At 38.0% G+C, this 15,040-nt stretch overlaps 1 protein-coding gene across 1 annotated transcript; it reads left to right on the top strand.

Moving 5' to 3' along the window:
- The first annotated feature begins 667 nt into the window (after nucleotides 1–667).
- Nucleotides 668–10,746, top strand: LOC139456361 (uncharacterized). The gene is made up of 20 exons (XM_071238014.1): nucleotides 668–847; nucleotides 1,467–1,672; nucleotides 1,768–2,106; nucleotides 2,193–2,250; nucleotides 2,400–2,658; nucleotides 2,960–3,087; nucleotides 3,369–3,577; nucleotides 3,771–3,947; nucleotides 4,281–4,495; nucleotides 4,639–4,989; nucleotides 5,129–5,246; nucleotides 5,545–5,753; nucleotides 6,213–6,294; nucleotides 6,700–7,122; nucleotides 7,453–7,775; nucleotides 8,054–8,153; nucleotides 8,484–8,665; nucleotides 9,139–9,336; nucleotides 9,523–9,713; nucleotides 10,189–10,746. The coding sequence occupies exons 1-20, from the start codon at nucleotides 668–670 to the stop codon at nucleotides 10,459–10,461; spliced, it is 4,221 nt and encodes a 1,406-aa protein (XP_071094115.1). The 3' UTR covers nucleotides 10,462–10,746.
- Nucleotides 10,747–15,040: the final 4,294 nt, after the last annotated feature.

Below are 15,040 nucleotides of genomic sequence, written 5' to 3'. Positions count from 1 at the left end.
ACGTAACCGATCTTTAAAGCGTCGTAAGTACTTTTTGGGATATGATCGCGTTAGTCAGCAACAAATTTGATGTATAATGCAGACTAATACCTGTGGATAACATATTGATTTTACCACATGGCGAGTCTCGTCTCTATTGGGCACAAAGTCACCTTGATCACAACAAGACGAAGAAGAAATGCTGTCCTTGTTGCACCCCCCATCCCCCACCCCACCCCAATCACATGTATGTTACCCCTTAATGTGCTAAGGAGATAGAACTCAATTAACTAAAGATTATAAAATCGACATGTTATAACAATTCTCAATTATTAACATGTGAATATAATTAGTTTAGTATACAATACAAAATAATGATCGTTTGAAAATCTGTAAGTAATTGTTAAAAAACCTAATCAAGTTATTTTGCAAGATTCAATGTCAGCTTTTTTAGGTAATCTATACCTTCATAAAAAGGAAAATAATATTATTAATTCTTAGTATTTGCTTGATACTAGTATATCTGGCTACTCAACATTTATAGGCAGTATCGCTCTTGGGTAGCTTATCATTTACAAGGAACGTGTCCAGCTCGGTTTGGTTGAACTGTACAATCCTTAACCGGTAAAAAGAACCGGTTTGATTTCTTCTGAAAACCTTAACGGCTGCTCACACAGCAAGGATCAACATGAAGATTGTTGTGCTATGGGCTGTTTTCTGCTTATTTTGTATTCCTACTATCAATGGCGGGCGTCGATTTAAACACCAAAGTCGAGGCAACGACGTTGATGACGATGCTGAATGGGAACTGAACTCCAGAGGTCTCTTGTCACACATTGTCAATCTCGATGTCCTGCCTGACGTCAGTGTATGTACATTTTCATATGTGTCATATCTAAGCACTTTAAAGTTGATAAATATTATATTGTATAGAAAACATTTAGAACAAGATAAGTGAGTGAGTATGGTTTTACGCCGCTTTTAGCAATATTCCAGCAATATCACGGCAGGGGACACCAGAAATGGGCTTCACTCAATGTACCCATGTCGAGAATCGAACCCGGGTCTTTGGCGTGACGAGCGCTTTAACCACTAGGCTACCCGACCGCCCCTAGAAGAAGATAAACTTGAGAAAATGGAGAACCCGTTACATTTATATAATATGTTTGTGAATGTATGAATGTTTTAACCACACGAAATGGACATTTGCTATCCCAAAATTAAATAGAAATCTATTATTAACATTTCAATAATAAGACTCACATTTCAGGTAATATCATTACATTATAACATGTTAAAAGCTATGTTATGTCATGATATATTTTTTGGGTAACGCATGACCTAAATGTGCATTTCAAGTTTTATATTAGGGCATACTCTATGCCTAATTTGAAAGCTCAGAATATTGTCTGTGTGTATTATGTGTAACATTATATTACAAATCCATCGAATTTGTTTGTATTCCTTTCACACACTGTCCATAACAGGTTGCCGAAAACACCAAAGGGGAGATAATCGTGAATCTTCAGGACACCTCAGTTGCTTCCGCATGGAAGCCAGGGTGGTACCTAATGAGCACCAATGTCCGTCAGAGATATGGTTTAGAGGTCAAACACGTCGCGATTGTAAAGAAAATACAGCATATGGATATCGTCAGTCCAACAAAAGTCAAAGTCTATGGCATCGACGTCAGGTAAGCCACAGAAAATATATATTACATGCCATGTATTGTTTGTTGTACGTTATTATTAAAGCTGATTTTAACATATCTATAATTTTCGCTTTCAGTGCCTTAGATCTACTTCAGGAAGCACAAGTATTTCTAAGATATCCCCGCTTAACCAATAAACATGGTCATCGTCAGAAAAGATACGTGTCCAATCTTCTCTCTAAAGTTTTGGACAAGATCAACTTCCATGCTACTGATGGCGATGAGTCTATCAACTTTAACTTTGATCCCAAGACTAATCACTCAAGCAAAACATACAGTGTATACAAGGAGCAAAGTGACAAGGAGGTCAAGGTCGAGAAGATTAATAAAGGCCAGACAAGTGCCATTCCTGGAGATGCTGACTTCCGCCTTACCTGCAAGAACTGCTATGAACAGAGACACCTTGGGCACACAATGTGAGTATTTCATGATGATATATAGAACAAGTGAAAAGCACGTTCAGTTTGAAAGCATTTCACAATCATTTACGCTTTGTTTACAGGGATCTTCAAATTGAACGACGAAACAAGACTGCTACTGTCAAGAAGTTCTTAATGCAGGTTGTGCTATTTAGTTTTTATTTAATTTCTTGCAGTTAGTTAATTAGGGTAACGTTTTGACACTTGCTTTAACATATAAGATTTTCAAAAACTGATCCCATAAAATTAATCGTGTCATGTTTACAGTAGAAAATATTTTTCATATGCAGAGCGATGTCAGTACAGACCTCAACGTCGAGTTCGAAGTTAAGTTCAAAAAAGCTCTTGGCCTCACAGAGCGAATTGTCATGGAAAGGACACCCTCTACCATACTGCGTACCATACCAGTTGCCATAGTGGACGAGAAGTTACCTGCCATACAGCTGGTTATCTCATATTACAAAACTGTGTATCTGGAAATAAACGCAACATCTGATGGACCAATAAACTACAGTGGCAAATACCATGTTCAAGGAAATTACACTATGAGTATGAAAACGTATTTTCATACATTTGAGAACATTTCAGTTGTGTTAAACATATATTGTTGAGATAATATTACTGGGAACACATTGTGCTACTTTGTCATGCTTCATTATGCCCTATCAAAATACATACAGGAACACAGGGAATCAACACAAGAAAACAAATACCTCAATAAAATATCGCTGATAAATTACAGTAATCCGTTTTATGTCAAATACGTCTCTTACTGCATTTACTGCTTATTGAGAGGATGACTTGTATGAGATCAAATATTTCGCGTATCATTTACCATTTGTTGCTTTAGCTTCCACTGAGGCGTCAGAAAATGTCCCCAAAACAGATTTGACCACAACTGCCTGGTCATCTTCAGAACATTCATTCTCTGGTCATTCTTCAAAACCATACAACATCTCGATGGCTCTTTATCAAGAGGTGAGACGATAGATAATTGTGATGGTGCCTCCTTTATTCATCCATTCTCCCTGTAGTTTTTCATCAATATTTTATTATTCGTACATGAATGTGCTTTTAACGATTCTATGATTCTCATTTCGTCATGCACGTCACTATACAAATGAAAGACGTTTGAACGCGACGTTTAATACCATTTCACCTCTCCTCACCTGACAATAGTAACGATAATAATTATTTTCCCTCATGTTTTTACATGCATGTATTTGAGATTTTTAAATATTTATCCTCTTGTCTGCCAGGTTACTCTACAAGCTTCTGTTCAGTGGTCTCAGCATGATGTTTCCCTTGTGTTCACGCCCCCGGAAGTTGCAAGTTTCAGGCCTGTCCTGTACGCCCGAACTACCGAGGATGAATACAGTCGCTGTGAAACAGCCACGCTCACAGTTGACGGGATATTTACCTTCGACAAGTCAGATTTTGTGGCTAAAGCTTTCCATAAAACCATATGGTAAATCATTTCTTGGTATAGAATTTGTTGAATGTGCATTGATCTGCACAAGCAGTGTGTTGTTTTCAACGAATTGTTTAGAATCTACATCTTTCAGCAATATAACGTGTACGTTGTGTATGTATATATCTTTTCAGTTTCATATAATGAAGACAGTTGAATAAATATAACACGGATTCTGGGATATTTTCAGGGACCTGGATTTAATAGACACGTCCCTCTTTCACAAGTATTTGATAACAGAACCGCTTTCCAATGTCTGCTCGGCAAACTGTGGTCCTCCTGTCGCTGATGTTCATGGAAAGGCAATGGAAGACATCTGTGGTGCATCGGGGGACAAGATTATCAGAGGAGATAGCAATTTTAACAAGTAACCTTTAAAAATACAATACTGTATGCATCACGAAATATGGCCCCGCTAACACTTTGTGGTGAATATTTGTGTCAGTTTCATGTATTTAATCATTTAGAAGGCGACTGTGTGTGTTCTCGTATGTAAACCGGTACATTTACAACTGATGAAAAAACACTCATTTTGACACAATACTTTATGGTCCTTTCAGGAACCTTTGGTTAACGAAAATATGTGTCAGTAGATGTAACTCACCACAATGTCACAAAGATTGGATACGGTGTTTCAACAAACTTTTAGTGAACGCTAATTTTGTAGAACTTGTAATCTTATGCAATTCCAATTCTGCAGATTAACATTGATTGGGGGCGATTTCATCCTGTTTCGGTCCGAAGAAAGTGAGAGCTCTACCTGGTGTGGAAAATCAGGTCGGGCATGCCATACATGTGTCTGGAGTGATAATGGAGACAATAGGATTGACGCATGTGCAGACAGACTGATGTCATCAGTGGCGGCGTCAACACTGACCACTCTCGGACAACTGGCAGCAAAGGAATGGCCAAACAGTAAGTCGCCGTTTCATCAATAACATGCAGATACATTCTTGATTCTTAAATTCAAATATGGAGAGTGATAGTTACAGGGCTGTTGCATGTTAGATCTACCTAACTGTCATAAAATGTTTTAAGTACCAATTTATGTATTACAGGAAAACTGGTGGTGCTTGAAGCATGGGATGAACCTACGTCGGCTGATCCTCACGGAAGTCATGGAATTGCCTCCCTGCATTATACCGGAAGAGCTCTACAGGTGGCGTTGACAACTGAAAACATCAGCAATTCTACATCACTGCAGATTGAAAAGTCAACATCAGTATTGAAGAGATTGGCGGAACTAGGTGCTTGCGCTGGATTTCCATTCTTTGATGTCTCTTCCGGTCATGTACAGTTCTGTGTTCATGACGATTACTTGTCTCAACGAAGATCCAGGAGATCTGCCATGGGACCGTCAGCAAACAATTTGGAGAAGGACTATTTCATGAGAACCATGAATAAAACGGGTAAATATTGAAGTATATGCATGCCTGTCTGTTTAGATTGTGAATTTGCAACAAAGATTTTGAAGCTTCAAAGTGCCATCCGTTAGATTCATCTCTCAGGTCAATGAAGAATCTGATCTTACGTTTGATGTTCTTTCAGGTATAGTCCCTATAAAGTGCATCGTTGACAATATTAAACAATGGATAAATAATCATCATGGTCCAATATTTAATGAAGTCATCAATCCTCTTTTGCAAGAACGCAATATACAGTACAGGTAAAGTTTCTTTTTTTGCGAGTCCATTCAATTCACTCATTAAATAAAGCACTAAAATAAACGCCTTTAAACTATAGGGTTGTTTGTCCCAGAAATGAAGAAATGATATATGTTCGGTATATGTAACTTCGTATATGATACAAGAGTTAATAATTCTTTAACCAAAATAACCAAAGAATTTTAAATGGATATGTTCCGTATAGCTGAACCTTTTATATAGTATATAGTACACAGAGTCATCCTTGTGTTTGAATGTGATAGGTACACATTTGTCTGTTACAAACTTTATTGTCCTCAGGCTGATTCAATATCCATTTGATGACCTCACATTTGATCCAGAGGGGTCATTATCAGCCATGTGCTATCAGTCGACTAGACGGTGCAAAAGCACTTGTGAGTGGTCTGACAGTACGGAACCCTGGGATTGGTGTCAGACAAGGGTCATGACCCCAAGAATGGCGATACGGCTGCGACGGCTGGCCGCCATCGCCAGTCAACATAATTCAGGTACATGTATGACTCGTTCTGCACCGTTAACGAAAGATTATTTATGGTCAGATCAACTTCTTTAGTAATGAGACCCGTGAAGATCCGGCTTAGAAATGTACATATAAGAAGGGGCGTTCAAAACGTTTTGCACCTTCAATATAAGACCAAGTCGCAGAATATCTTTTGCACTTTTATTTTTCAATATAATCTCCATTCACCTCAATACACTTATTCCATTTGTCCTTCAAGCTTTTAATACAACTTTAACAGAAATCGTCAGATTGACCCTCTAATCACGCCTCTGTGGCAGCCTTTATGTCCTCGTCATCCTGAAAGCGTCTTCCAGATTTCATTTGCCAGAACAAGAAATAATCACTCGGAGCTATGTCGGGGCTGTACAGTTAAATCACCCATTCTTTTATTGAAGTTGAAAAAACTTTTTGAACGCCTCTCGTACATGTAGCTGTCATACTGCAGGTACGAAATTGAAAGTGACAAAGCCATCACAAGAGGTTCATAATGGCGCTGCTAAAGACAAATCCTTTGAATCTAACGGCAGGTAAGTATTCGTATACTACTATGTTACATCAATTCATGAACAATCAACAAACAAAAGGATATGACGAAAGCAAAACATTCCAATGGAATTTAATGTGTGCACGGTAGGATTGTGCATATCGTGGAGAGTCCGAATCCGATATATTTGTGTTTTTGTTAAACCTATTGTATTTACAAGGCGTTATACAATAATACTGTTTGCCTGAATCGCGCAATCTTTCTGTTATCAATCTAGCATGCACAATGATATACTACAATATGAATTGGCTCACAAAATTAAACCCATGATTGTGAGCTGACCAAGCGAATCTAGCTAGTACTATAATTCAGGCGTTATTTATGATATATTTACATAACATCCAATGGACTGTAACATCATGTACAAAGCATTATCCAATATTAACAGGAAACTACAGATTTCTCTCCCATCAGTCACTACAATATCGATATCCAAGCTCCGCTCTATGGCAAACTGTGCAGGCTTTGACTTCGTAGACACCTCCAAGTCTTCATCTATTGACGTATATGTCAAGCTTCAAGATGGCTACCAGGCAACGATTGTCCCTTTCCAGGATACTACATTGTTAGCCGTAGGGGTCGAGGACGAAGACTACGCCTACCCCGAAGAGCTAAAGAACGAGTTCAGAACATCTTTACTTTTTGACGGATTTAACCCACACGAACAAATATCTGAGCACTTTAAGGTATCAGATTTCAAGCATTCAGAGAAGAGGTTCTTCAGACTCGACCAATACTTGGCAGACTGTCTCGAGCTTGTGGTACACGATCTTGGAGAAGCCATCAAAATCATTCCGGATTCAGCCTACAGGTACAATACTCATAAAAGGCTTTGAGTTAATTCAGCGTCTTTTGAGTCAATGTATCAATAGCTACAGATAGTAATACCTTTAGCCTTCTTACCTTTGAATGCGATACACATAACTCTATGAAATGTAAAACGCCTTGATATATATGTATGTCTCATTTCAAGCTACACTACAATGCATTTTATTGTACATGAAGTAACATGAGATTCTATAATGAATATTTCAGAATGGGGAGGTGTTTTATTACTACTTAATATTCCATTTAAGACGAGTTGCAGATTGAACTAGAAATGTATAATAATTATATTAACTCTTACATTTATGATGTCTAGGTCCAACTCCATCAACATGCGTGACATCGCCCATAGACATCCTCAGGAAAAAGTGAGGTTCGAAACAGGACAAGCTGTGTATGTCACAGCCATGGCCGACCTGCCAAACGATTTCCTTGTAAATCTTGGCTATTCATTTCTGAGAAGCTGTCCACCCATACTTCGTCTGCAGTCACGCGGACTTGGCATTGGTTGCCATAGTAACAAAATATACATCGACATTCGACCGATGGCAATCGATGACGACATAGCCGATGTGTGGGATGCTGATAATAAGCCTGTGTTTGACATCATTCAGAGAGCGATGGATGATCTCAAGAGAGGTGGTTATTATAGAGTGTTGTTGAATATAATCCTGTTAAGATACAATAATAATACATAGCAAATATAGGTTGAGTTGTGATTTGAAAATATTACCAGTTACTCCATTGTATTTTAGTTCTCGATCGTTTTTGTTGCTTGGATACTTTTAAGAATCTTAAAATAGTTATTGTAGTTATAAAACTGTCTGAAGAGAAAGAAACAGATAACATATTGTATATTATATACCGCCGTATGTGAAGATCATACTATGCCACTCGTAATAATGGACGTGTTTCAGGGGGACCAGTAATATATCCTTTGAACCTCAAGAGGACATGTCAAGATCCACGATTAGGAGAACAGTTCGCATACTACTCTTTCAATAAGCACTCATTTGGGTATGTATACAACTGAAGAAGTGCAAAACCAGAACAGTATGATTACTTTTTTGTTTCAAATGTATCAAAAAAATCAGAATAACTACACGAAATTGCAATTGAAATGTGTGAATGAAAATAACGTCGAATCATGAGGATAGTGTGATGAGGTTCATCTTATTTTAGAGAAGTTAAAAATAGAAAGAAGTGTGCTCAACAACAATATTTATGCTGCACGATTAATCAAGTTGGGTAGGATTGGTGCATAATAAAATGTTTAAGTGGTGGATTGTACCATCATACTAGTTTATTCTGGTGTATGGTACAGTGTACTGATACTGCATGCATCAGGTTCTGTTTTCACGACGGGGAGAGCCACTTCTGTCGCGACACCAGGGAACACAGACAACAACAGGCCAACACACTTCGAGATGACCTGATGAAAGTTGCAGGGACTACAATGACCAGGAGTTCGATAGAGAAGGATCTACAGAAGTGTGTTCTGGACAACTGTGGAGGGTGTCCTGGGAAAGGTATCGCTGCTCTAAAATTAACTCCCTTATTCTCGTAACCATGAGGTAAATCCCCCTGGCCTCCCGTTGGTGCATTATCCATTGCTTGTTACCAATCAGTGGTAAGTTAAGTGTTGGCTTCCTTTTGTCCATAGCTAATCCCCTATCAGCGCCAATTATCTGTTGGCTTCCTTTGTTAAGTTTCTCCACCCTTGTTATCGTATTACTTTTGTTGTTCTTACAGGAACATATAAATGTTCTCTGCCTCATAGCATATTATTCACCTGATGAAAGAGTATGTATATACTCCGCAACGTTGTGTTCCTCATGATACAGAAAATGAAATCCATGAATTCGTTTTCTTATGTGTATCACCTCTAAATGCCTTTCAAAGACTTGATTGGGTACATATTCTGATGATTTTATTGTTGACACTGATACTGATGCTTGGACTATAAACTGTTGCTGTTAATTAAAACATTGCATGTTCCCAGGACCAACGTGGGACAAGAAGGTGTTGGGATGTGTGGGAATGGTCCATACGTACCTGACTCTTGCCAATAACCAGTTCAGTAACGTGGTTGACAAGGCTGCCTTCTTCAACACCGACAATGCCGAGTCCAGCGTTCACTCTCTGGCGTGTCATGATGATGCACTGTGTGTTGAGAACACACAAATATACTCACTCATAAGTAAGAACTAAACTATTTCTGCAACGGGCGTTCATTGTAGCTTAAATAATCACTATTGCCACTAATGGATGTTTGAGGAGCGTGGTTTTGTTGTATTACACCAACTGTCACGTCGCAATGCAACTTTAAATGTTACACTGACACAGCATTGTTTGAAATTCGTAAAAAAAGAACTTGTATTTCCAGTGCCTTTGTTGAACTCCAAGTACCAACCTGACCCTAAACAGAGCAGAGAAGAAATGCTGTACAGTGGCGACAACAACCCATCACCACTGATAACTCTGATAGAACAAGAGTTTGCAAGACAAGTTTCTGGTGTTGTAAAGGTTTACATAGAGTCGGAGACAGACATGGCCGCCATGAGAGATGTTTTAAAGGTATATGTGGAGGCTGTTCCGCCCGTTCGAAGATTTTATCGACTATCCTCGAAACGTTTTGAGAACATTCATGATCAAAATAATCCCCTGAGTAGTTACCAGCTGCATACTACATAAACGGTTCATGTGTTTCAGATCCTATTGATAAATACACATTAAAAGTAACGTAAATCAATCAATCATGACATGTACATCAAACCTTATGATCTCATACTGTGTATGACGTATAAAATCAAGACAATTGAATATTGACTGATGCAATCTATCTTGTAGCAACATACCAGGTCATGGCGTGAATATCTGAATGTCACGTTAAGAAATTAATAATAACACTTGTAATAACAAGGCATTTATATGGTGCAGAATCCACATCACTGAGGGACATGCTCAATGTCCAGAAATTGAATGTTTAATAATATATATGTCTTTACAGAAATACCAAACCAATATTTCACACGAACATGTAATGTTCCAGATCCTGATGATCTACAACAGGGACGTGAGTGAGGTGGAGTTCCATCTGACGGACACGGTGGACCAGGACAACGTCGTGTCCGCCCTGCAGAGGAAGCTGGAGTACTGGTCGGGGACGGCCTGCCCCAAGTGGAGTCGGTTTGCTGTGGCTGGTTTCAGCATCCATGACATCCCCCATCACAGGAGGAAGAGGAGTCTGGAAAGGAGCAGGAGCAGGAACAAGGTGAAGAAGGCCATGAAGGAGTGGGAGCTGGACTGGATAAAGAAGATGTGAACGGACTAACATGGCTTTTATCCCATGACAGTGATACCAATTTTAACCTTCTCGTATGCACATATACTATTTCAGTGTGTAGTGGAGTTCAATTAATGAATACCTATTTAATTTTCAAAATATTGTTATAATCATATCCTTGTGATGTGCTGAAAGCTGATAATTACTGAGCATAATAAGACAGTGTTATGACCTCTCTAATTACACCACTACACAAACAATGATTTTGTGAAACATAAACAATGCAATGAACTTCTTGTTGTGTATTCCAAATAAATACTAGCATCTCCTATCATATGTATTTCTATGTATTACTTTGTATACAGATCGACCTTTCCAGCATTTCTGTTATTTCAATAACCATTAAAACTTTATTTACATTCTGTTACTATCGCTCAGTCTTCAGGTAAGTGGGCGAGTTTGGTTTTTGCGCCTTTAAAATAGTATCTCAGTTATATCTCGTGTCAGCTTGATTTGAGAGCAAATTTAAAACTTCAACGCCAGAGAATAATCAGTCACAAATGTTTGCCAAAAAGATTCCATGGGGAGTAAAAAACAAAGTAGTGATGAAAATTATATGAAAGGATCACTAAAAATTAGTGATGGCATCATGTGCGTTTTAAATTCAATTGAAACAAATTGACCACAACCATTTAAAAAATAGATAAAAGTTAATTTACGAATTACTTTCTTTAAAACAAAAGGTCTGTCAATCAGAGAAAGCAATTTCTCCGTCAATATCTCATGATGGGCAGTTTGTTCTCTGACGTTGTAGAACTTTCACGCGTACGTAAAAATAATTCATGATCGTCATCTATTTCATTTAAAGACAAAGCTCCTTATACAGTTCACATAATGTTGTTAATGATGGTATGACGCTTTCTCACTTGGAACAATGACACGTTTCTCAAGCAATTAAGCAGGACTTGCAAAAGTTTTATCATGTTGTCTTTTATAGAGGCATAGGCAAACCGACGGAGTTTGTGAATCCTGCAAATGTTACGAATGAAATTGATCCAAAGAGATTGGTTCATTCTCGTGTTTATCATACACATCAACAGCATTCAATTATAATTGAAATTATAATCCATTGTTGGTGGTGAAACATCGTCAATTATCGAAAGATCACCAGATTCCAGCAAGTGCATAGCAAAAGAGGGAGATTTAGCAACCACGCTTAATAAGCTTTGTTTGTTTGTTGTTTTACGCCGCACTCGGCAATATTCCATCTATATATAAATTGTTTGATAGGCATTACTTAGAAGTTGACAGATGACAAGATAGACACAATATTTTTTATGGATAACAACTTCTTTAATAATGTATTAAAGAAGTTGTTATCCAAAAAACAAAAACAAAATATTGTGTCTAACCCATCTATATATAAATAAATATATCGTAAATAATCGAGTTTGGACCAGACAGTCCAGTGATTGATATCATGAACATCGATCCACGCAATTGGGATTCGATGACATGCATCAACAACGTCAGCGAGCCTGACCACCCGATCCCGTTAGTCGCCTCTTACGACAAGCATAGTCGGTTTTTACGGCAAGCATGGGTTGCTGAAGATCTATTCTACCCCGGATCTTCATGGGTCTGCTTAATAACCAATTAAGAAGAAATACATTATGTTCTGTTTATAACAAATACTAGATTGCTTGGGGAAGGACAAGTCATATTGTTATTTAGTCAAGCCCTTTAAGGGACTGACCTAACGTACAAATTGTGTCCATAGTCTGTTTATGAAGGGAAGATCAATCCATTTGAATCAAGCCTCACTTCAATATATCTCAGCTGTTTGAAACAGCGTATTTCTAAAACTAATTCCTTGGAACAGGTAGTCATGTCGTACATAGAGGAGTATTTCAGTGTGACTTTTCGTTACACTCACACATTGCATCAATTGTAAATGAAACATAATATCATATAATACTATATTACCCACGAGAGTCACATATACATAAAATAACAGCACTGTAACACACACACGTACACACAAAAGTACATAAAATAACAAAGAAAGAGTGAGTGGGTGAGTGAGTTGGGTTTAACGCCGCTTTTAACAGTATTCCAGTTATATCGCGGTGTGTCAGCTTAATGTGGGAGGAAAGCCCGAAATGATGCAGGTCTCAGATGTTTACCACTTCGGTGAAAACCACGAGCACGGGTATGGTGCTAACAAACCTAGAAACATAATCGGGGCGGACCGGGATTCGAACCCACAATCATAGGTTTCTGGCGTGCCCAAGCGACGCAACTCTGTACCGCTAAAACCTTTTCAAAGCACAATTTAAATATAAATGCTAAAAGGAATAAATAGAATAATTTACGTTAAGAAATATACAATGAAGCAGACATTTAAAAAAGGATTAATAGCAATATATTACATTTATCACAATGATTTCAAATAGTAATACTGGTTGGAATAAAAGGTTTCTTGGCTCTGTTTGTTCTTAGTCTTGGAATCTGAAACCTGCGCCTAGATGGTAAAAGATTATATTTTGAAGTTAAACATGTACATATCAGTTTTGTGTGAAAAAAGGGGACCTGGAACAGGTGTGCAAAGGAAACAAGCGGTTGAGTCATGTCTTCATCAAGTATATTGTTTATTATTTCTTACACGCTGACATAGATATACACGTAGTGTCGAAATAGTATGATTATCGATAATCAAATTAAATGATGTTCTGCACAGTGTTTGAAAATTCATTAGTGAGTGAGACTTTGGAGATACCAACGAGAACTGGTATGGTGCTGAAAAATCTAGAAACATTATCAAGGTAAACGGGGATTCGAGCCCAGGATCATGTGTCTCTGCAACGCCAAAGGGTCGCAACTCTACACTGAGAACTTTGGCGTATCGGAGGACTGGGTCACCCGTGCTCCACGGACATCACACGTCTCCCATGCTCCACCGGGCTCTACATTTATCATATTGGCACATTTATCGTTATATTTCATGTCTAAACCAGGACGATGGCTTCAGGAATGACTTTAGGATTGTATAATGCTGTGGGTACTGCGCATCTCGAGTAGCTCGAATATTGCTGAATGTGGCGCTTCACAACACTGTTATTTTTGTGGTGGTGCCACTGTCATCAATGTTACAGCCAGGACCATACAAACGTCAGACGGGAGAGGTACATGCAATCAAGAGAATTCACCAAGCCTGAACACATCCGATCCATTTTTCTGATCCGGTATCCCCACAGCATTCACTCACTATTTCTTCAGGCCATTTAATCAGATATACCATGAGAGAACACGTGTTTAAAGTTTACTATTATTGACAATATATTGATTGTGTAATGTATATTTATTCATGAAAACGTTACAATATATCCGTTTAAATGAGAAACTTTTGGCTTTAGAATAAGTTCGAAGTGAAAAGGGTGGCGCGTTAAGCCATTATATCCACACAATAGAGATTAAGGTTCTGTAGTTCACCCTGATATGAGATCAATATGATAAAACAACCGCAAAGAAGGATAAGCAAACTGACATCCTCTCAGCGTTTTCATCAAATTACGCAATGAGATTTGTATAACTGGCTGAGCAATATTAACACCCATACTTTTAGTTACATCAGAATTCTCAGAGGAAATTTTAGAGAAACCGATTTGTACATACGTACACGTTCAGAGGAGATATAGACAACGTATTAAAACCACACAAACAGATGTATGTGAAGGTCAAGAGCGGCATGTCATATACAACAATAATTAAACAATGGACAAAATGGCATTCTATAACATGGCTACCACGTTAGCATTTGCACATTAAAATTTGCTTTTGGTTGGTTATTACGAGTGCCAAGCGCAATAGAACAACAGTTTCCAACACGTTACTAGCAGTAGAATTCAACTATAAAGATTAAAATGATCTATATCGCAGCTGAACATCAGAAAGCAGCAGAGAGACACGAAAATAGTTAAATTTATGAACATGGCCATTCTGTAAATACTTCAGTATTATACGAATACCCACGTCATATCAGCCAAGATCATACATGTATATAGTCTATAGCAAGTTCATATTCGGTAACTGTTAGTTAAATGTCGTTCAGTATGTTCGTGGTTGTTTTCAACAGTAAGTACATGCTGGTTTTGTAAAACAAAAATAAATACATTGAGTTTAAACAGTTTCCATGGACGCCGTATTCCTTATAAACATGTTCAGGGACACTACAGTTGTTAATTAAGTTGCTTACGTGGTGGAGACAAGTTCGAACAAACTTATAAATATAGAGGTCATTTGAAAGACATGTCCTTTCCCAAGACAGTGCAGATCACTCCTAGGAGATTTACAATCTTCAAATGTCAAGCATGAGCACAATGAGCTTTGTTGTTGAGAGTCAGTGCTTTCTTATCTAACTCTTTTGGACTCTAGTCGACGTTGATTAATAGTTCATGGTAATTTCGTTATTCCATATGTATAATATATAACATAGTATTACATATACATATTATGGTTATTAGTTACTAAAGGGTTAGTGATTGGGTAACTATTTGCCAACGGGGAACCTATTATTAGGTGATCGTCATAGATTTCGGTTCGCAGACAATATTTACAT

Source organism: Haliotis cracherodii, unplaced genomic scaffold, assembly GCF_022045235.1.
Source record: "Haliotis cracherodii isolate W230 unplaced genomic scaffold, xgHalCrac1.p SCAF_11, whole genome shotgun sequence".
NCBI lineage: Eukaryota > Metazoa > Mollusca > Gastropoda > Lepetellida > Haliotidae > Haliotis > Haliotis cracherodii.
Note: the sequence above shows the minus strand (reverse complement) of the source record. Positions and strands in the feature narration are given on the sequence as shown.